This window comes from Aquarana catesbeiana, linkage group LG06 (assembly GCF_042186555.1).
Source record: "Aquarana catesbeiana isolate 2022-GZ linkage group LG06, ASM4218655v1, whole genome shotgun sequence".
Taxonomy (NCBI): domain Eukaryota; kingdom Metazoa; phylum Chordata; class Amphibia; order Anura; family Ranidae; genus Aquarana; species Aquarana catesbeiana.
The window spans coordinates 173,823,934-173,844,628 of record NC_133329.1 but is presented as its reverse complement, the minus strand read 5'-3'; the positions used below and the strand labels follow the sequence as shown (position 1 = coordinate 173,844,628).

Genomic DNA, 20,695 nt, shown 5'->3' with positions numbered 1-20,695 from the left:
TGTCTGTTATTCTCAGAGTGGATTAGATATTTTGCTCCCTAACCATATAGTTGGTTACTTATATTCACCACTGCATAGAGATATTTAAGAATAAATTGCCTTTTTTTAAAACTTTACATGTTAACTAAATTATGCACCACACTTTCTTTTAAGGTTATTAACCGATTAATCGAAACAATAATCGGCCAACTAATCGATTATGACAATAATCGTTAGTTGCAACCCTAAACTGTATGTATGTTTGTACCATTTGTGTCGTACACTCCTGTAAGTTCCAAACAGCTCCCAGCTTCTAATAGTGCAACAAATAAAACTGTGGCTTGCCTAGCAGTTAACTTAAATATGCTATCATAGCTGCACACATTTACATTATGGCTGTGTAAGGTGGGTCATTCAAATACCACAGTTATGGAAACCGCTCCCAGATCTAAGCCCTCCCTCACTCACCCTTTCAGGCCAAGTCTTCTACCATCTCCCTCTCCAATGTAATACCTTAAACAAGGGATTCAGGTCTGGTACCAGCTGAGTCAAGCAAGGAGAGACACAAACAGAGCCTTATACCTGAGGAGATTGTCCCATAGTCCGGATGTTCATGATGGCATTATGCTTCTTCGCTGTTTCTCAGGCTTCCGTTTGGCTCCAGTAGGGAAAGTCCCGATTTATTCAGCGTGTATAGTTTTCGCCAGTGATGTATGTGCAGACTTCTCTGTCCAGAGCCAGTTATCTGCATTATGCAGACATGTATCACTGAGAACTAGAGTTTCTCCATTAGAGTTCTCCCGTGCCTCTCCCCCTTTCCTCATTGGAGCGGTGGCGTTAAGTGCATGTCAGAAAGCTTTGGGGTTTACACAGTCAGGGCTTCTGACCCTTGCGGTGTGTCAATAGCAATGTGTGATCCGAAGGGTCTCGACCAAGGCAGGAGAGCGGTTCGGAACGATGCTGAACAGCCAACACCAGACTGAGTGTCAGCATACTGTAGGCAGGCAAAAGAAAGGAAAAAACAACAAAAAATTGCCCAACAAAGGAAGGGGACGTGGAACTCCCGTCTAAAGAACAAACTCATGGGGCTGCTTGCACCGCCACGGAGATCCATGATCACGGTTCCCTCCTCCCCTCTGCAGAGGGTGAGCGGTTCCTCCTGCGGGCCCTCTGCTGACGTGGTGGCAGCTGGTTTCGGCGGGGATCGTTACCCGTTCTGTTCCTCGGGTTTGGGACGAACGCCAGCCAGTCTGGCACCGGAATCGGCTCTGCGGCTAGGAACTCAAAGAAAGCTGGCAGCTCTAATGGGGTGCGCAGGTTGAAGAAGGTAGATCCCTTACGGAACTTAACCGCAAGAGGGTATCCCCAGCGATATGTGCAGCCTTGTCGTTTGGTAAGCTCCAGAGCCGGTCTCAACAGTGCTCTCCTCTGAAGCGTTGCTCTGGATAGGTCAGGGAGTATTTTAATCATAGCACCTTCCCAATCCACCTCACCCTGATCCCATGCTTTCCTCAGAAGGAGTTCTTTCTGGGTATAGCGATGGAGCCGATACAGAACATCCCGGGGTCTCTCCGGATCAACCGGCTTGGGACCAAGTGTTCTATGCACCCGGTCTAGTTCCAGAAGCGGCGGAGCTGTGCCCAGGAGCTTGTGAAAAATGGCCGTGACCGTTGTTGCCAGGTCTTCTGCGGTTTTGGTTTCGGGGATACCCCGCACCTGCAAATTATTGCGGTGGCTGCGGTCCTCCAAATCCTCCAGATGAAGTTGTAAGTCAACCGCCTTTGATGCCTGTGTCTCTTGCGATCTCTCTAGCGCTAAAACCCGCTGTGTGAGGGAGGATACCGTCAGGTCAGTAGAGTCTACCTTGGCTGTAAGATCTTGAACCTCTGTCCTCAGCTCTTGCATATCTCGACTGTGCGCCTCCTCCAGTCTGAGAATGAGGGACTCCATGTCAGATCTAGAGGGCAAGGCCTCGATATCTGCCTTGGTAGGTAGGGTTTGCAGAATGCTCCGAAGGTCCTCCGGAATGCCGCTGTGCCGCTGCGACGAGCTCGCCATGTCTGCCTATCTGGGATGTCAAACACCGAATCCTAGGTCGTGGATGTGTGTGGTGTGACCGGTAAGTCCAGTTTGCTCATCCTGCTCTGGGTCAGACCACGAGGCGACGTAGCAATGGCGCCTGGAGATGTCCTCTGCTGGTCTTTAAAATAGCACTTAATACCACTCCGGGGGGTCCTGTATCTTTTAGTAGATATCATGCCTTGTATGTAGTAACAAAATACCGTCAAATAGAGGGATACCGAGGGGCAATGCCAGGAGCTCACATAAAATGCTTCCTCACTCGGCCATTGCTAAGCCACGCCCCTCCATTCTTCTGTTATCAGCCTGAGAATGTCTGACAAGTTCTCACACATATGATAAAAGCAGCCTGGGTTTTGTGTTGGGGAGGATGCTATAAATAGATTAGCACAGAGCTAAACGATTCAACAAACAGAACTGAAAGTTTCTACCAATGAGAAGAGAGGGTGTGAGCCTTTCTTTCAATCGGCTGTCTTGGCTGTATGCTTAGGCTTCACTGCAGTGCTAACCAGGAAGAGAAAATCTAACACGATCTGAACTTTCTAAACTGTACATAAAGATGAAGACAGCAGATATACATGAAAAAATTATGTAGAGAGGAGATTTGTTTCATCCCTGTGTATCATCTGAGGCTGTTCACTTCACTTCACTGAGTATATGTGAGGGTTTACATACACTTTAAAGAACACAACATACAGGGATATGGGAAATAAATATAGACACCGACATACGTATACCTACACAGGTTGAACTGGATGGATTATTGTCTTCAGTCAACTTTGCCTACTATATAGCTCCTGGGACTGGAGTGGCCTCTTCACCAAGAGGTGTTTCACAAATTTGTGGGAGACATGATAAAGCTGCATGATTCTGAATAAAATGAGAATCACAATTTTCTTTATCGTACATCACAGGACACAGAGCCTCAAGTATTTACTTAATGGGTTTATAGCTACCTTCAGGTGTTGACACTGGCACACCCGGTACAGGAAGTTGACTCCCCTATATAACCCCTCCTCCTTCCAGGAGTACCCCAGTTTTTTCGCCATTGTCTAAAGGTGTTGGCACAAGTGAAGATGTGCTCTGCGGAGCTCCAGGAGGGATCCATGCTGGATTTAAAAAGCCTCCACAACCGGATCCATCCCGCCACTGCGGCTCCAGGATGGTACCCGGGCCTCGCATAAAAGAACAAGGTTTTGCCTGTAATGCTTCTTTTGAGGGCTGGACCCTAGGAACCAGGACTCTTTTTGGTCTTGCTACATTACCTAAAGTTGTCCTGAGGGGTCCTATACAAGGTCCAACGGAGTGGAACCCCTATTAAAGGGCCCCAGTCTTTAAAGGTTTAACCACGCTGCCTACCGTGATGGGTGAAGTTTGGATCTGTCTGTTTACAGCAGTATCCTGCAGTGAGGAAAAGGTAAGACCAAAGATTAGGAACTGCAAAGTCCACCTATGACTTTAATTTCAATTATAATGTAATGCCTTTTAAAAAAACTCCTCTAGAGGGAGTAAGAGTTTATATACCCTCTTTAAATCTGTGCTAAACAACAGCTTGTGTCTCAGCAGCTGGAGGGGGTTCTCCTCTCCCCCTAATGGGGAAACTGGCTGGGGGTTACATGTTATGTTAACAAGCATAAAAGCTAATAAATCTGCTGTATAAACCCCCCCCCCCCCCCCCAAGAGGTGTGGGGTGGCTTCTTGCTAAACAGCACAAAAAGACATTTACTTGCCATAAGCTGTAAAGTGAAGGAGACACGCCGCAGTATGGCTGCAGCCTCCTCTCCTCCTCTGGTTTGTGTCTTAGGACACACCGCGCGTGTGCACGCACGCACGAGGCTGACGTCAGAGGAAGGAGGGCAGGGAAGGGGCGTGCCTTAAGCGGTCAGCGCGGACTCAGCGTCTTTTCAAACACACGGCGCACAGACAATCAGGCTTACACCTGAAAAAAAGCTTAAAAGCAGACACTCTGGAAACAGACAGTGTCTATTAGAGTAGCTGAAGCAAGGCTGCCACAGGACACAGGAGCGCTGGTGCACAGGAGGGGTTTACACAGGTATTGCAGTACAGGAAAAGACTTTATTTTTGGCATTAGATTAGTCTATGCTGCCATTGTTTTTCCTACTATTGTTCAAGTATATGTAAATAGAACAGTTCTTAGTGCCTCTGCTTTTGTGCTTTGCACTATGGCTTCAAGGCTTACTACTAAGGCACCAAAACCACCCCCAGGCGCTAGAAACTCCAGTCATGCCTCCACATTGTCATCCTCTCCGGAGATACCTGACAATGCAAGCCAGGGTGATTCATTGGAACCGGCTGGTGGTACAACTGCTTTTCACACTTAAGCCCCTGTATACGTGACTGAAAATGTATTTTCCTCTGCCCTGCAAGGCTTAGAAGGAAGATTAGCATCTTTAATTGCATCCTCCGTTGAGGGGGATAAGAAGCATGCTAGATCCCTTTCTCCCACTCCAAACCCTTTACCAGGGGAACAGTGGGGACAGGATGAGGTATTACCCTCAAACGATTGGGAAAAACAAACCGATTATTCCTCTGCGAGGAAGCAACAGTTGAAGCGTCAGCTTCACAATCTGAGGTACAAATCCTTACGGAAATGGTTCGCTCCACTTTCATGCTACCTCTAACAGAGTCAGCTGAAAGTCTGGTTTCTTCTTTAGTTTCTTTGAAACCTTCACAACCAGTGCATGCGTTTCCTGTCCACGCATCACTAGAGAAACTTATTTATACCAAATGGAATCATCCGGATAAGCATTTTCTCCCTCCAAAGAGATTCTCAGTTCTCTATCCCATGGAGGAAAAATTCACCAAAAAATGGAAAGTTCCAGCAGTAGATGCTGTGATTTCCAGTGTGAATAAAAGTTTGACTTGTCCAGTGGACATTGCGCAAATGCTAAAGGATCCAACAGATAAAAAGTTGGAATTCCTGTTGAAATCCTCTTTTTCCTTAGCAGGTACTGTTGCTCAGACTGCAATTGCAGCTATAGGCATCTGTCAGTCCTTAAAGGACCAATTCACAGAGGCCCTTAACGAGCTCCCTGCACAACAGGCCCGTGAGTTGGCCGACTTACCAAAAGCATTATGTTTTGCCATAGATGCTATGAAGGATTCTATTCTCCAGGTGTCTTGCCTTGCGCTTGTGCTAGTACACATGCGTAGGACCCTTTGGCTAAAGGGTTGATCTGCCGAAACACCCTGCAAACAGCTTCTGTCTAGTTTCCCATTTCATGGGGAGCGACTATTTGGCGATGATTTGGATAAATACATCCAGACAATTTCCAGTGGAAAAAGTACTCTTTTGCTCTTCAAATGAAAGTATAAACATCCTTCATTTAAACGGACCTTCTCCTGCGTCAAGCGCATCTGCCTCTAGGCAGTGTTGACGGCTTCCACCGTCAGATTCCAGAGGAACATCACAGGGTCAGGCCCAGGCTCAAAGAAAGACCTGGAGCCACAAAACTGCAAAGCAGAATGCATCATGAAGAGGCGTCTCCCCTCAACAAGGCGGGGGGAAGACTTCTGTATTTTGCAGAAGTCTGGCAAAGGGAAACTCAGGACTGATGGGCTCTCTCCACAGTGACTCTAGAATACAAACTAGAGTTTCGGAAGTTTACACCATCTCATTTTCTGAGATCAAATGTTTCCAAGGATCCAGGGAAAAGACAATCCCTGTTTTAAGCATTAGACCAATTTTCGACTCAAGGGGTAATCGTACAGATCCCCACAGAAGAACAAGGTTTGGGATTCTATTCAAACCTGTTTACGGTACCAAAACCGAATGGAGATGTCAGACCCATTCTGGATCTAAAAAATCTAAATCGGTTCCTGAAGATACACTCATTTTGCATGAAGTTGATCACGTCAGTGGTCTCCATCCTACAAGGGGGAGAACTTCTGGTGTCCATCAACATCAGGGATGCATATCTGCATGTCCCTATATTTTCTGTGAACCAAAGGTTTCTGCGATTCGAAGTAGAACAGCAGCACTTTCAGTTTGCAGCCTTACCCTTCGGGCTAGCCACAGCACCACAGGTATTCACAAAAATACTGTCCCCACCTCTAGCCAGGTTAAGGGCATAACAGTGTTGGCGTACCTAGACGATCTATTGTTAATAGACCAGTCAATGAAGCGCTTAAAGCAAAGCGTACGCATTACAACCAGTTACCTGGAAAGTCTCGGTTGGATCCTCAACCTAGAGAAGTCTTCCTTAAAACCAGTAAGAAGGCTGGATTATTTAGGCCTGATCATAGATGCAGCCCAGCAAAGATCAGCTCCATACGAGAGCTGGTACAGATGGTCAGGTCAAAAGCAAATCCTTCAATTCGCCTTTGCATGAGGTTGTTAGAAAAGATGGTAGCTTCATTCGAAGCAGTTCTCTATGCCCAGTTCCATTAAAGACTATTGCAAAACAGTATCCTCTCTGCTTGGAACAAGACGATCCAAGCTTTGGACTTACCAATGCGCCTGTCCCCAGGAGTGTCGCAAAGCCTCAGTTGGTGGTTACGAAGCCAGAATCTGCTGAAAGGGAAGTCCTTCAGACCAATTATCTGGAAAGTAGTAACGACAGATGCCAGCCTCTCAGGCTGGGGCACGGTACTAGAAAAGACTACTGTCCAGGGACAGTGGTCAAAAATCGAAAGAGCCCTGGCCATCAACATCCTAGAGATTCGTGCAGTGTGTCTGGCTCTGAAAACCTGGACCTCCAGGTTAAAGAATTGTCCTGTCAGGATCCAATCCGACAACGCCACAGCTGTGGCATATATCAATCACCAAGGGGGCACCAAGAGTCTCTCGGCTCAGAGAGGTGAACCATATTCTAACTTGGGCAGAAAGGAATATCCCATGCCTATCGGCAGTTTTCATTCCGGAAATAGAAAATTGGCAGGTGGACTATCTAAGACGCCAACAGTTATTCCCGGGGGAATGGTCTCTTCACCCCGATGTCTTTCGGGCTGTTTGCTAAAGATGGGGGACTCCGGACATAGATCATCTAGCATCCAGATTCAACATGAAGTTAGTCAACTCTGTGTTCAGAACAAGGGATCCATTCGCATACGGAACAGATGCGCTGGTAACCCCGTGGGATCAGTTTTCACTGATCTATGCTTTTTCCCTGATTCAGTTGCTGCCTCGACTTCTTTACAGGATCAAGCTGGAAAGAAAGCCGGTAATTCTGGTATCATCAGCATGGCCTAGAAAGTCGTGGTACACAGAGATCGTAAAGATGGCAGTGGAGGGTCCTTCGCCTCTCCCACTAAGGCCAGACCTGCTCTCGCAGGAGCTGATATTCCATCCTACTTTATGAACGCTAAATTTACCGGCTTGGCTATTGAAACCCACATTTTGAAGAAACGTTGGCTTTCCAGGTCAGTTATCTCAACTTTAATCAATGCAAGGAAACCAGTTTCCAGAGCTATATATTATAGCGTTGGGAAAACATATGTTTCCTGGTGTGAATCCAAGGGTTGGCACCTTCGGAGATATATTATAGGCAGAATCCTTGCCTTTCTACAATTGGGCATAGAGATGAAGTTGGCCCTATTAAGGGCCAAGTCTCAGCCTTATCGGTTTTATTTCAGAGACCGCTCACTATGCATTCTTTAGTCTGGGGTTTTATGCAAGGGGTGATGCGGATTAATCCGCCAGTTAAATCACCTTTAACCCCTTGGGACTTGAATTTAATTTTGTCAGTGTTACAAAAACAGCCATTTGAACCATTACAGCATATTCCCTTAGTCCTTCTGACTAGGAAGCTGATATTTTTGGTTGCTATATCCTCAGCAAGGAGGCTTTCAGAATTGGCTGCTCTTTCTTGTAAAGAACCATATTTGATTATTCATGAGGACAGAGTGATGTTACGCCCTCTGCTTTTTGCCAAAAGTGGTTTCAGGCTTTCATCTGAATGAAGATATTGTCCTGCCATCGTTTTTCCCAAAACTATGTTCCAGGGAATAAAAGTCATTATATTGTCTTGATGTAGTGAGAGCAGTGAAAATCTATTTAAAGAAAATTGCTCAGATTCGTAAGATTGATGTCTTATTTATTCTGCCAGAGGGTCCTAAGAAAGGACAGGCAGCGTCGACATCCACTGTTGCTAGCTGCATTTGGCAAGTTATAATTAAAACTTCTGATTTAAGGAGTAAGATTCCCCCTTTTCAAGTTAAGGTGCACTCTACCAGAGCGGTTAGTGCTTCTTGGACAGTGCGTCACCAGGCCTCCTTTGCTCAGATCTGCAAGGCTGCAACTTGGTCTTCGGTCCATACATTCACAAAATTTTATCAAGTGGATGTAAGAAGGAATGAGGATATCGCCTTTGGGAGCAGTGTGCTGCAGTCAGCAGTATAAGTCCTCAAGTTCTGGGGATGCCCTACAGGTTGTGTCTCCCTCCCTTCAAGTATCATTGCTATGGGACGTCCCACCTAAGTAAATACTTGAGGCTCTGTGTCCTATGATGTACGATAAAGAAAATAGGATTTTTATAACAGCTTACCTGTAAAATCCTTTTCTTGGAGTACATCATACGACACAGAGCTCCCGCCCCTCTGTTTTATGAGGTGTAAGTATATTGCTTGGCTACAAAAACTGAGGTACTCCTGGAAGGAGGAGGGGTTATATAGGGGAGTCAACTTCCTGTATTGGGTGTGCCAGCATCAACACCTGAAGGTAGCTATAACCCACTAAGTAAATACTTGCGGCTCTGTGTCCTATGATGTACTCCAAGAAAAGGATTTTACAGGTAAGCGGTTATAAAAATCCCATATTTTTTTGCTTAGAATAAAGATCATGATTCTCTCACGATTCTGAAGAACTTTTTTATTTTTGTTTATTTTAAAGATTTACAACCCCTGAACATTAGGTTATCAGACAAGATGGCAATAAAATAAGGCATAATACCCTTTGCTTCAATCAAATTTAAAGAAATGTAATGAAAAATAATGGAATGTGTAAAGAAATAAGAAAATTACTATTAAGTTATATTAGGGTCTTTTTTTTTTTTTAATACTCGCTGATACCAATTACCGATATCTACCGCAACTTTATTGTTTACTCTTCAGCTGTCAGCAGTGGTTCAAAGCATTGAAAAGTTATCTTAAAAATAATTTATTTTTTGCGCTTTTTTCATTGTGAAATGTGTAAAAATATCAATGAACAAAGCAAAACAAAAAAAGTTTTAATTATTAATAGTTTATAAAATAGAAGTAAATTAAAAAAAAAGCAGGAAAATAATTAAATGGAAAAGGAACATAAGGAGTCAATATGGCTGATTTAGAGTAAATGAAGGGTTAATAAGGGGTTACATTTTCTTTCTTTTTTTTTTTTTTATTTGACAAGGTTGCTTTAAACTCATTTGCAGACCGAATTTTATCCCTTTGATCTGTAAATGAACAGAAAGATGCATTGTTAATTTTTATCTCCCTCTCGGCACTGAGCAATATTGATAAACGTTTTTTGGCTTTTTTTTTTTTTTTTTTTAAACTGCTGTGAGCAGGGAACTGCTCTGCATTTGTTACATGAATCATGGAAATGCTGTATTAAGATCGTGTGGGGGTGTTGAATCGAGATTGCAATGTTTTAAGGCTTCATCGTGCAGCTCTAGGACATAAGATGAAGATATAATGACATCCAGACACATCCACAAACTGGACTGGTTCAGGGATCCTTGAGCTTTTGAAGTAGATGCCCTAGTCACTTTGTGGAATCAATTTAACCTAATTTATGCTTCCACTTCTTTCATGCCACTGCCTCGTCTGCTTCGGAGGGTAGAGAAAGAAGGCATTGTGGTGATACTCATTGCACTGAATTGGGCCAGAAAGGTGTGGTTCTCAGACATAGACAGACTCTTAATGGACTTCCCATGGGCCTTACTGGACCATCCAAGCCCTCTTCTTGTAGGGTTTATCTCTGGAAATACTGTGGCATCGGTGTTATACTTCCTTCAGTCAGGACTGGTCTTGACTCCCAACCCCTGAGTCATGTCTCTGCCTTGGCAAGTGCTCTTTCAGAGACCAATGACTTTCCACTTCTTAGTCAAAGCCTATTTCCAGTGTCCAATCACCTGAAGGTGGAGAAAAAAAGCAGTAATCTAAGCATTAACTCTGGTTCCTGTGATGTATTGTTCCTGTCACGCTGACAACATTTTACTGAGCAGGAACATAAATATGCTTTCATGTCCTACAGTGCAATACACAGGATTTTCAGTCCTTACCCATGGACACTGGCAAAAAGAAGGCTGCAGGGTTACCCCCCTGTATAACTCCTCCTGCTCTGACTAACCTCAGTTTTTTGTTAGTTTATTTAGGCTTGCCTCTTTTCTATTGAAGTTTTCTCTCTCTGATTGTTCTTTTATCAAGTCTTCAGGCTGCACAATAGCCACTTCGGCTCCTCATGCAGCTTCTGCTTTAGTTTACTACTTGGCTGTGGCTTGAGGTTCCGTGCCCTGTTGGATGGAAGAAGTTGAGTCGGCCTGTAATGTGGCTGAGTGCATTGGATCCTGCTTATAGGCGCTCCCCATGGCACATAGTGCAATGCATGGAGTAAGCCGCAGAGTGACTTGGAGGTCCAGGACCATAGTCTGCCGGCAGTAGAGGCCAGTCCCTGAAGACCTCTGTGGGGGTATGCCTATCCCGGAGGAGTAAGCTAGGATGGGTTCTGACCCCCTTTTTAAAACTGCCTGTGTGAAGATAGTTCAATGGTGAGTACATGGCAGAAGCTATTAAAACATTCATGGCCAGAGTGCCGTGGCTCTTTCAAACCTTTCTTGACCTGTTTATGTGGCCTCCTAATGTTTGTTTGCTATGTTGCCCACTCCTGTTGGAGCAGTTGGACTGCTTTTGGATGTCCCGTGGTAACATGACAATGGTCCTTCCCCCTCTGTTCTTGTACTTTCCCTACTGCATGCTACTAAAATGAGGATAGATGGGAGTGATAGTTAAGAAATCTAATTTAAATCAATATTTGTTGTGATCACCCTTTGCCTTCAAAACAGCATCAATTCTTCTTGGTACCCTTGCACACAGGAACTCTGTAGGTTGTTTCAAACATCTTGGAGAACTAACTACAGGTCTTCTCATCAGTCCAGAGCACCTGCTGCCATTTTTCTGCACCAGTTCCCATCTTTCCGTGCATAGTCGAGTCGCTTAGCCTTGTTTTCATGCCAATTCTTTGGCTGCAGCAAATGGCAGTTTGTTCACAAAGGACCGGAGAACAGTACAATGAGTGTATGCAGGCAACAGTGAAGCGTGGTGGAGGTTCCTTGCAAATTTTGGGCTGCGTTTCTGCAAATGGAGTTGAAGATTTGGTCAGGATCAATGGTGTTAGCAATGCTGAGAAATACAGGCAGATACTTATTCTGCATGCCATACCATCAGGGAGGCATTTGATTGGCCCCAAATGTATTCTGCAGCAGGACGACAACCCCAAACATGCAGCCAATGCCATGAAGAACTGTCTTCAGCGTAAAGAACAAGGAGTCCTGGACATGTGATGGTTTGGCTCCCACAGAGCCCTGATCTCAACATCAAGTCTGTCAGGGATTACAAGAAACAGAAGGATCTGAGGCAACCTACATCCACAGAAGACCTGTTGTTAGTTCTCCAAGATGTTTGTAATAACCTACTTGCCGAGTTCCTTCAAAAACAAATGTAAGTGTACCTTGAAGAATTGATGCTGTTGGTTTGATTTTGCTTTCCCTTCTGTTCTCTGACTTTTCATTTTGTTAATTGATGACAAAAATAAACTATTAACGCTTCTATTTCTGAAAGCATTCTTATTGTACAGCATTTTTTTCACACCTGTCTAAAAAGTTTGCACAGTACTGTACACTTTAACTTCTATGGTTGGTCAATTCTAAGTTAATCTTTTCCATTTTCCTAAAATGCGAGAGAGTGCGAGAGTTCAAACACAAAATGTTTGGTGGTGTGATCTGTGTTTGCTGACTTAAAGCGGATTTCCACTCAAGAATGAAACTTCCGCTTTAAGTGATGGTGACCCCCTGACATGCCACATTTGGCATGTCATTTTTTTTTGGGGGGGGGGGGTGATACCCTCTTTTCAGAGGCATCCAGCTCCCACTTCCTCCTGGGGCTCCGCGGCGCCGGAAGGAAGTTCACCTCTCCCCCCTCCCTTCCTGCAATCTTCTGGGACACATCACAGGTCCCAGAAGATTCCCCGGCCATTCACAGCGTGCAGCGCGGCTCGTGCATCCACAGTGCGTGCCCGGCTGCAAAGCCACAGCTGGGCGCCCACAGTAAGAATACAGACACGTGGAGAGGAGGGGGAGAGGAACGGGGCTTCGTACGCCCACATCGCTGGACCGTTGGACAGGTGATTATTAAAAGCCAGCAGCTACACTTTTTGCAGCTGCTGACTTTTAATTAATTTGTTTTTCGGCGGAACTCCGCTTTAAGTCCAGAGCATGAGTCACTAATTGAAAATTCGCAATTGTCAGCTCTAGAAATGTTTTATGCTTTTTTTTTTTTTTTTTGCATTGGGAGAAGATTTAGGCATCATATCATACAGAGCCCAGACTTATTCCAGTAAGCAGGAGATGGTCTCTGGAAATTAAGGAATGCATTGAAGATGGTGTTTTAACCACTTGCCGACCGCCTCACGACGATATAGGTTGGCAGAATGGCACGGGCAGGCAAAGTAACGTTTGGGTACGTTACTTGCCTCCCGTGGGCGGGGGGTCCGATCGGTGCCCGAGGCGGTCGGTAAAGATCCCTGAGCGATCCGTGCTGAGGGGGATGCCATCCATTCGTGGCCACACCTTCGCGATCGCTCCCAGCCAATGACAAGCTTCCTCTGTAATGTAAACAGCGGCAGAGGAAGTGATGTCATCTCTCCTCGTGTCGGTCTTTTCCATTCCGGAGCCGAGGAGAGAAGACATCCAAGTAAATGCACCAACACTACACGAACTGTAGAACACACTAGGCACACATTTCACACCCCATCTCCCCCCGATCACCCCCCTGTACCCCCTGTCACAGTGACACTAATAGCAGGTTTTTTTTTTTTTTTTTTTTACCTGACTACTGCATTGGTGTCAGTTTGTGACAGTTATAAGTGGTAGGGCAGTTAGGGTTAGCCCCCTTTTAGGTCTAGGATACCCCCCTAACCCCCCTAATAAAGGTTAACCCCTTGATCAACCCCCGTCGCCAGTGTCACTAAGCGATCGTTTTTCTGATCGCTGTATTAGTGTCACAGGTGACGCTAGTTAGGGAGGTAAGTATATAGGTTCGCTGTCAGCGTTTTATAGCGTCAGGGACCCCCATATACTACCTAATAAAGGTTTTAACCCCCTGATTGCCCCCTAGTTAACCCTTTCACCAGTGATCACCATATAACTGTTATGGGTGATGCTGGTTAGATAGTTTGGTACACACATAACTGCAAACACTAAACACACATAACTGCAGAGTCAGGCCTGATCCCTTCGATCGCTAACAGTTTTTGTTGGTAGCCTTTTGATACAGTCGCTAACAGGAGCTTTTTTGCCTGTGAGTCTCACTAGTCCTACCACTAAATTTAGAGCCCAAAATGGCAAATCGAAGGTACACTAGTGAAGAGGCCTACACGTCTTTGAGCATGACAGATAGTGAAGAGGAAGTCACTCATCTGTCAGATTCAGGCTCAGAATACGATCCTGTAGAGGACTGCGGCTCCATGACCGATAGCTCTGACGACGGAGTTGTGGTCCCTGCCAAGGTCAGGCGTACCAGACCCCGATCTTCTGCTGTTTAAGAGGTGCAAGAATCGCAGTTCCCTCGTGTGGAGCAGAGCAGTACTAGTGTCGCTATTCCTTCTGGTGAACTGGCAAGCGCCAGCAGCCTAGTACACCCTGGTCGTAGTCAATCCAGCACTGCAGTAACACTTGGTGATGTCCCATAGGTGCAGTTCAAGCTGGTGAGGTGGCAAGCACAAGTAGTGTCCCGCTGCCACCAAGAAGAAGACGAACACAGGCCCGTCGTGCCCATAGTGCCCTTCCTGCTGCATTCGCCAATCCTAATTGGGAACCCACCACTTCTACAGCACCCGTACTTTCCCCCATTCACTGGCCAACCCAGCATTCAGCATTCAGGTGGAAACAGTTGATTTTACGTCACTTGATTTTTATTTGCTGTTTTTAACGGAAGATCTCTATAAATCTATTGTGGACCAAAGCAATTTGTACGCTGGTCAACACATCGCCACTATTCCCCAGTCCTCCCTTGCCAGAGATTGGAAACCGATTACGGTTTCTGAATTTAAGATCTTTCTGGGCCTTTCCCTCAACATGGGCATAACTAAAAAGAGTGAGTTGCGGTCATATTGGTCCACTGACCCAATTCGCCATATACCCTTGTTCTCTGCCTCCATGACCAGGGCATGATATGAGCAGATTTTGCGGTTCATGCACTTCAACAACAATGAACTCTGTCGTCCTCGTGGAGACCCTGGATACGATTGGCTCTACAAAATTCGGCCCCTCGTAAACCACTTCAACCAACGTTTTGCAGACTTGTTTGTGCCCCATCAAGTTGTCTGCGTTGATGAGTCCCTGATTAAGTTTTCTGGCCGCTTGTCATTCAAACAGTACCTTTCCAGCAAGCGTGCCAGATACGGGGTCAAGATGTATAAGCTCTGTGACAGGGCCACAGGCTATACATGTAGTTTTATGGTTTACGAGGGCAAAGCTAGTCACGTAGAGCCGACAAACTGCCCTGACTACATAGGAAGCGCTGTGTGGGACTTGGTGTCACCCTTATTCGGAAAGGGGTACCACTTGTACGTGGACAATTATTACACGAGCGACTTTTTAGTCACCTGTTTGATCACCAAGTTGGAGCATGTGGCACCGTGCGACCTAATCGCCGGGGCTTTCCCCAGCAGCTTGTAGATTCCCGTCTTAGGCTGGGGGAGAGAGCCTGCTTGCAGTGTAATTTGCTCGCTATGAAGTGGAGGGATAAGAATGTTTTAGTTCTTACCTCCCTTCATGCAGACACGATGGTCCAAATTCCTACGGTGACTGGTGTTATGGAGAAACCCCTCTGTGTCCACGAATATAACCTTAACAGGGGAGGGGTGGACCTCAACGACCAGTTGTTGGCGCCATACCTAGTTGCCCGTAGGGCCAGACGCTGGTACAAGAAAGTGTCTGTTTATTTCAGTTGGCTTTGCTGAACGCTCATGTGCTATACAGAGCTTCAGGACGGACTGGATCCTTCCTTAAATTCCAGGAAGAGATCATCAGAGCCATTCTGTTTCCAGACGGTGCTCCACCTCACCTTCCCCAACCAAATGCAGTAAGCCGGCTGCATGAGAGGCATTTTCCCTATGTCCTCCCGAGTACCCCTACCCAACGAGCCCCCCCAAAGAATATGTCGTGTCTGCAGCAAGCGCGGATATAGGTGTGACACCCGCTATTATTGTCCCTCCTGTCCTGACAATCCTGGTCTTTGCATTGGTGAATGTTTTGAACGCTAGCGTTCACTAGTTGAGTATTAGCGTAGGGTACAGCACTGCACAGACTAGGCACATTTTCACAGGGTCTCCCAAGATGCTATCGCATTTTGAGAGACCCGAACCTGCTACCATTTACAAAAGTTAGTTACAAAAAAAGTGTAAAAAAAAAAAAAAAAAAAAAAAAAAAAAGTAAAAACACACAAAAATATATAAAATAAAAAAATCCAAAAATAGTTGTCGTTTTATTGTTCTCTCTCCCTCTCTCTATTCTCTCTCCTATTGTTCTGCTCTTTTTTACTGTATTCTATGTTTGTTTTCAGATATGCAATTTTTTTATACTTTACTGTTCACTGTGTTTTTTATTGTTAACCATTTTTTTGTTTTCAGGTATGCAATTCAGCTGCAGCGCGGATTTATTTATCTTGACAGCAACACCGTTTGCTCCCACTATACATAAAGCCGTGACTCCAGCGCTGTCGGAGGTGATGTCACCACAACAGTTACATACTTCAGCATATATGCCGAAGCATGGGGGCAGCAGGGGCGGAGGAGCGATTTTCTCCTACCTTTTGCGGGAGGATGCCCCCATGCTTCGGCCTATATATATTTTAGGCACAGGTTGCGTAAAAAAATATTTTATTTTTTACTATTTTTTTTTTTTTTTTAATTTGCTTTGCAGGTATGGTAAGTCTTACTGTTATACTGTAATGTTATTTTGTTTTATTGTTAACCATCATTTGCTTAGCAGGTACGCCATTCAGTTGCAGCGCGGATTTATCTTGACAGCAACATCGTTTGCTCCCACGATACATAGAGCCATGACTCCAGCGCTGTCGGAGGTGATATCACCACCACAGTTAAAAAAAAGAGCATATATGCCAAAGCATAGGGGCAGCAGGGGCGGAGGAGCGATTTGCTCCTGCCTTTTGGGGCGGATGCCCCCATGCTTCAGCATGTATGTATGCCCATCATTAGAAGTGGGTGGATGAAGGGAGGTATTCTAATGGTCTAATCTCTTTTTTTCGTTCAGCCCACAGGCTGCATGAAAAAAAAGTTTACAATATATGCCCAACAAGGACCAGCAGCGTACTGGTATGTTACTGGATTTTGAGTGTTTATACCAGAATGATGCTTGCAGGTTTAGGTATCATCTTGGTATCATTCTTTTCAGCCAGCGGTCGGCTTTCATGTAAAAGCAATCCTAGCAGTTATAATTAGCCTCTAGACTGCTTTTACAAGCAGTGGGAGGGAATGCCCCCCCCCCCCCCCCCCCCCCACCGTCTTCCTGATTTTTCTCTGGCTCTCCTGTCCCAATAGGGAACCTGAGAATGCAGCCATTGGTTCGGCCAGCTGACCATAGAGCTGATCAGAGACCAGAATGGCTCCAATCATCTCTATGGCCCAAGAACCCTGAAGCTACGAGCATTTTATGACTTAGATTTCGCCGGATGTAAACGGCGCCATTGGGAAAGCATTTTATTTTATCACACCGATCTTGGTGTGGTCAGATGCTTTGAAGGCAGAGGAGAGATCTAGGGTCTAATGGACCTCAGTTTTTTCAAAAAAGAGTACCTGTCACTACCTATTGCTATCATAGGGGAAATTTACATTCCCTGAGATAACTATAAAAATACTAAAAAAAAAAAAATGAAAGGAACAGTTTAAAAATAAGATAAAAAAAAAAAAGAAAAGAAAAAAAAAAGCACCCCTGTCCCCCCCACTCTCGCACGAAGGCGAACGCAAGCGTCGGGTCTGGCGTCAAATGTAAACAGCAATTTCACCATGTATGTGAGGTATCACCGCGAAGGTCAGATCGAGGGCAGTAATTTTAGCAGTAGACCTCCTCTGTAAATCTAAAGTGGTAACCTGTAAAGGCTTTTAAAGGCTTTTAAAAATGTATTTAGTTTGTCGCCCCTGCACATTTGTGCAAAATTTTAAAGCATGTCGTGTTTGGTATCCATGTACTCGGCCTAAGATCATCTTTTTTATTTCATCAAACATTTGGGAAATATAGTGTGTTTTAGTGCATTAAAATTTTAAAAAGTATGTTTTTTTTCCCCAAAAAAATGTGTTTGAAAAATTGCTGCGCAATTACTGTGTGAAAAAAAAAATGAAACACCCACCATTTTAATCTGTAGGGCCTTTGCCTTAAAAAAAATATATAATGTTTGGGGGTTCAAAGTAATTTTCTAGCGAAAAAAAAAAAAATTTTCATGTAAACAAAAAGTGTCAGAAAGGGCTTTGTCTTCAAGTGGTTAGCAGAGTGGGTGATATGTGACATAAGCTTCTAAATGTTGTGCATAAAATGCCAGGACAGTTCAACCCCCCCCCCCCCCCCAAATGACCCCATTTTGAAAAGTAGACACCAAAAGCTATTTGCTGAGAGGAATGTCGAGTCCATGGAATATTTTATATTGTGACACAAGTTGCGGGAAAAGACTTTTTTTTTTTTTTTTTTTTTTTTTTTTGTACAAAGTTGTCACTAAATGATATATTGCTCAAACATGCCATGGGAATATGTGAAATTACACCCCAAAATACATTCTGTTGCTTTTCCTGAGTTCGGGGTTACCACATGTGTGAGACTTTTTGGGAGCCTAGCTGCGTATGGGACCGCGAACACCAAGCACCGCCTTCAGGTTTTCTAAGGGTGTACATTTTTTATTTCACTCTTCACTGCCTATCACAGTTTCGGAGGCCATGGAACGCCCAGATGGCACAAAACCCCCCCAAATGACCCCATTTTGGAAAGTAGACACCCCATGCTAGTTGCTGAGAGGTATGGTGAGTATTTTGCAGACCTCACTTTTTGTCACAAAGTTTTGAAAAAAGGAAAAAAACATTTTTTTTCTTGTCTTCTTCATTTTCAAAAACAAATGAGAGCTGCAAAATACTCACCATGCCTCTCAGCAAATAGCTTGGTGTGTCTACTTTCCAAAATGGGTCATTTGGGGGGGGGGGGGGGGGGTTGTGCCATCTTGGCATTTTATGGCCTTCAAAACTGTGATAGGTAGTGAGGAGTGAAATCAAAAATTTACACCCTTAGAAATCCTGAAGGCGGTGCTTGGTTTTCGGGGCCCGTACGAGGCTAGACTCCCAAAAAGTCCCACACGTGGTATCGCCGTATTCAGGAGAAGCAGCAGAATGTATTTCGGGGCGCAATTCCACATATAACCATGGCATGTGTGAGCAATATATCATTTAGTAACAACTTTTTGTAAATTTTTTTTTTTTTTATCATTATTCAATCACTTGGGACAAAAAAAATGTAATATTCAATGGGCTTAACATGCCTCTCAGCAATTTCCTTGGGGTGTCTACTTTCCAAAATGGGGTCATTTGGGGGGGGTTTGTACTGCCCTGCCATTTTAGCACCTCAAGAAATGAGATAGGCAGTCATAAACTAAAAGCTGTGTAAATTCCAGAAAATGTACCCTAGTTTGTAGACGCTATAACGTTTGCGCAAACCGATAAATATATGCTTATTGACTTTTTTTTTTTTTTTTTTACCAAAGACGTGGCCGAATACATTTTGGCCTAAATGTATGACTAAAATTGAGTTGATTGGATTTTTTATAACAAAAAGTAGAAAATATCATTTTTCCCCCCCCAAATTTTCCATCTTTTTCCGTTTATAGCTTAAAAAATAAAAAACGCAGATGTGATCAAAAGAAAGCTCTATTTGTGGGAAAAAAAGGACACAAATTTCGTTTGGGTACAGCATTGCATGACCGCGCAATTAGCAGTTAAAGCGACGCAGTGCCAAATTGTAAAAAGTGCTCTGGTCAAGAAGGGGGTAAATCGTTCCGGGGCTGAAGTGGTTAAAGAAGTACAGCCAAATCTTGTTTAGCTGTACTTCTCCTATGGATCACAGGAATGCAGTTCGTTTTGCACTTTTGTGACCCGTTTTCACCAGAGATCCCTGGATCGACATCCGGCTCAGCCTCTCAGCGAGTCGCTGAGAGCCTGAGCTGGCCGATCCTGCCCCCTCCACAGCCCAGCAATCCAGTGAGCGCAGGAGGAGCAGAGTAGAGAGCCGCTGACTGACAGTCAGCGGCTCTCTGCCCGGGAAGCTGTGAGAAGATCGGCGGTGTTCGATCACTTGGTTCTCAGTGTGGAGGCACCAGGGGACAAATGCTGCATCCACCTAGGTAAGTATAAATCTGAAAAAACAAAAAAACATACTTCTCTTTTAATCCTAGGTAATCTGGTCCTAAAATGTTGTGCAAGAACAACCGCATCATCTAAATTATATTACAGATTGACATCTGCAATTTATAACTGCAAACTTAAGTTTTTTTGAAAATTATATTTAACCCCTTTATAATTGCATTGCTACATGTTCCAGTTACCTGTGTTAGCTTACTCATGCCCAACTTATTACTTAGGATGTAGCTTACTCATCTACAACATATCACTCCACGTATTTCCAGTTTGGCTTAAGGTATTGAAACTCTGTTTAATGTGTTCTTGTTTCACTCCTCTCTACAGGGTGCCAGTGTAAATGTGTTTCGGGATGTCACATTCTACACATACTTTCTGCTAGTCCTGGTGGAGCTTATATTGGCTGCATTCCCTGACCAACCGCCTCTCTTTTCCGAAACAGTCAATGATCCTGTGAGTGATATAGTTTCTGTTGCTATTTTTTTTTTTCTTTTTTTTTTTTTCAATTTCTTTATTAGTTTTTTTCTGTATCAAAATAAATAGCGAGATACTCCTCTTGTCTCCACATTACATGATGTCAGCAATAAAAACCAATCGTAATGCAATCCCAAAGTCCCATCCCCCTTCTCCCCCCTCCCCCCTTCTCCCCCATCCTCGACACCCTACCCATCTCCACTTTCATTCCTGATCCCTCCTACACTTTCCTTATCTACTCCCTCCCTATGTCTGGCTTCTTCCTGTTCTACGTTTTACTTTATACCTTATACTCCCATTACTTCGGCATTACTACTCCCTCCCTATGTCTAGCTTCTTCCTGTTCTACTTTTTACTTTATACCTTATACTCCCATTACTTCGGCAAATCTCATTGAGTACTTATATTCTGACCATTTCCTCCATTTCTCTTCAAATTCCGCTATCCCCTCCTCATCACTGAACCTAAGGTACTCTAAATTTTGTATATCATTTATTTTGATTTTGCCAATGTCTAGATATTAGGTATTTAGCGGCATTT

General features: G+C 44.4%; 1 protein-coding gene across 2 annotated transcripts in view; it reads left to right on the top strand.

Annotated features, from left to right (window-relative positions):
- LOC141101798 (multidrug resistance-associated protein 1-like) overlaps positions 1-20,695 on the top strand; it is a 716,249-nt gene that overhangs the window by 176,424 nt on the left and 519,130 nt on the right. For both annotated transcript variants that reach the window (XM_073591133.1, XM_073591135.1), the window contains exon 5: positions 20,009-20,134. In XM_073591133.1, coding sequence (XP_073447234.1) covers positions 20,009-20,134 — 126 coding nt within the window. The remainder of the gene's footprint in view (positions 1-20,008; positions 20,135-20,695) is intronic.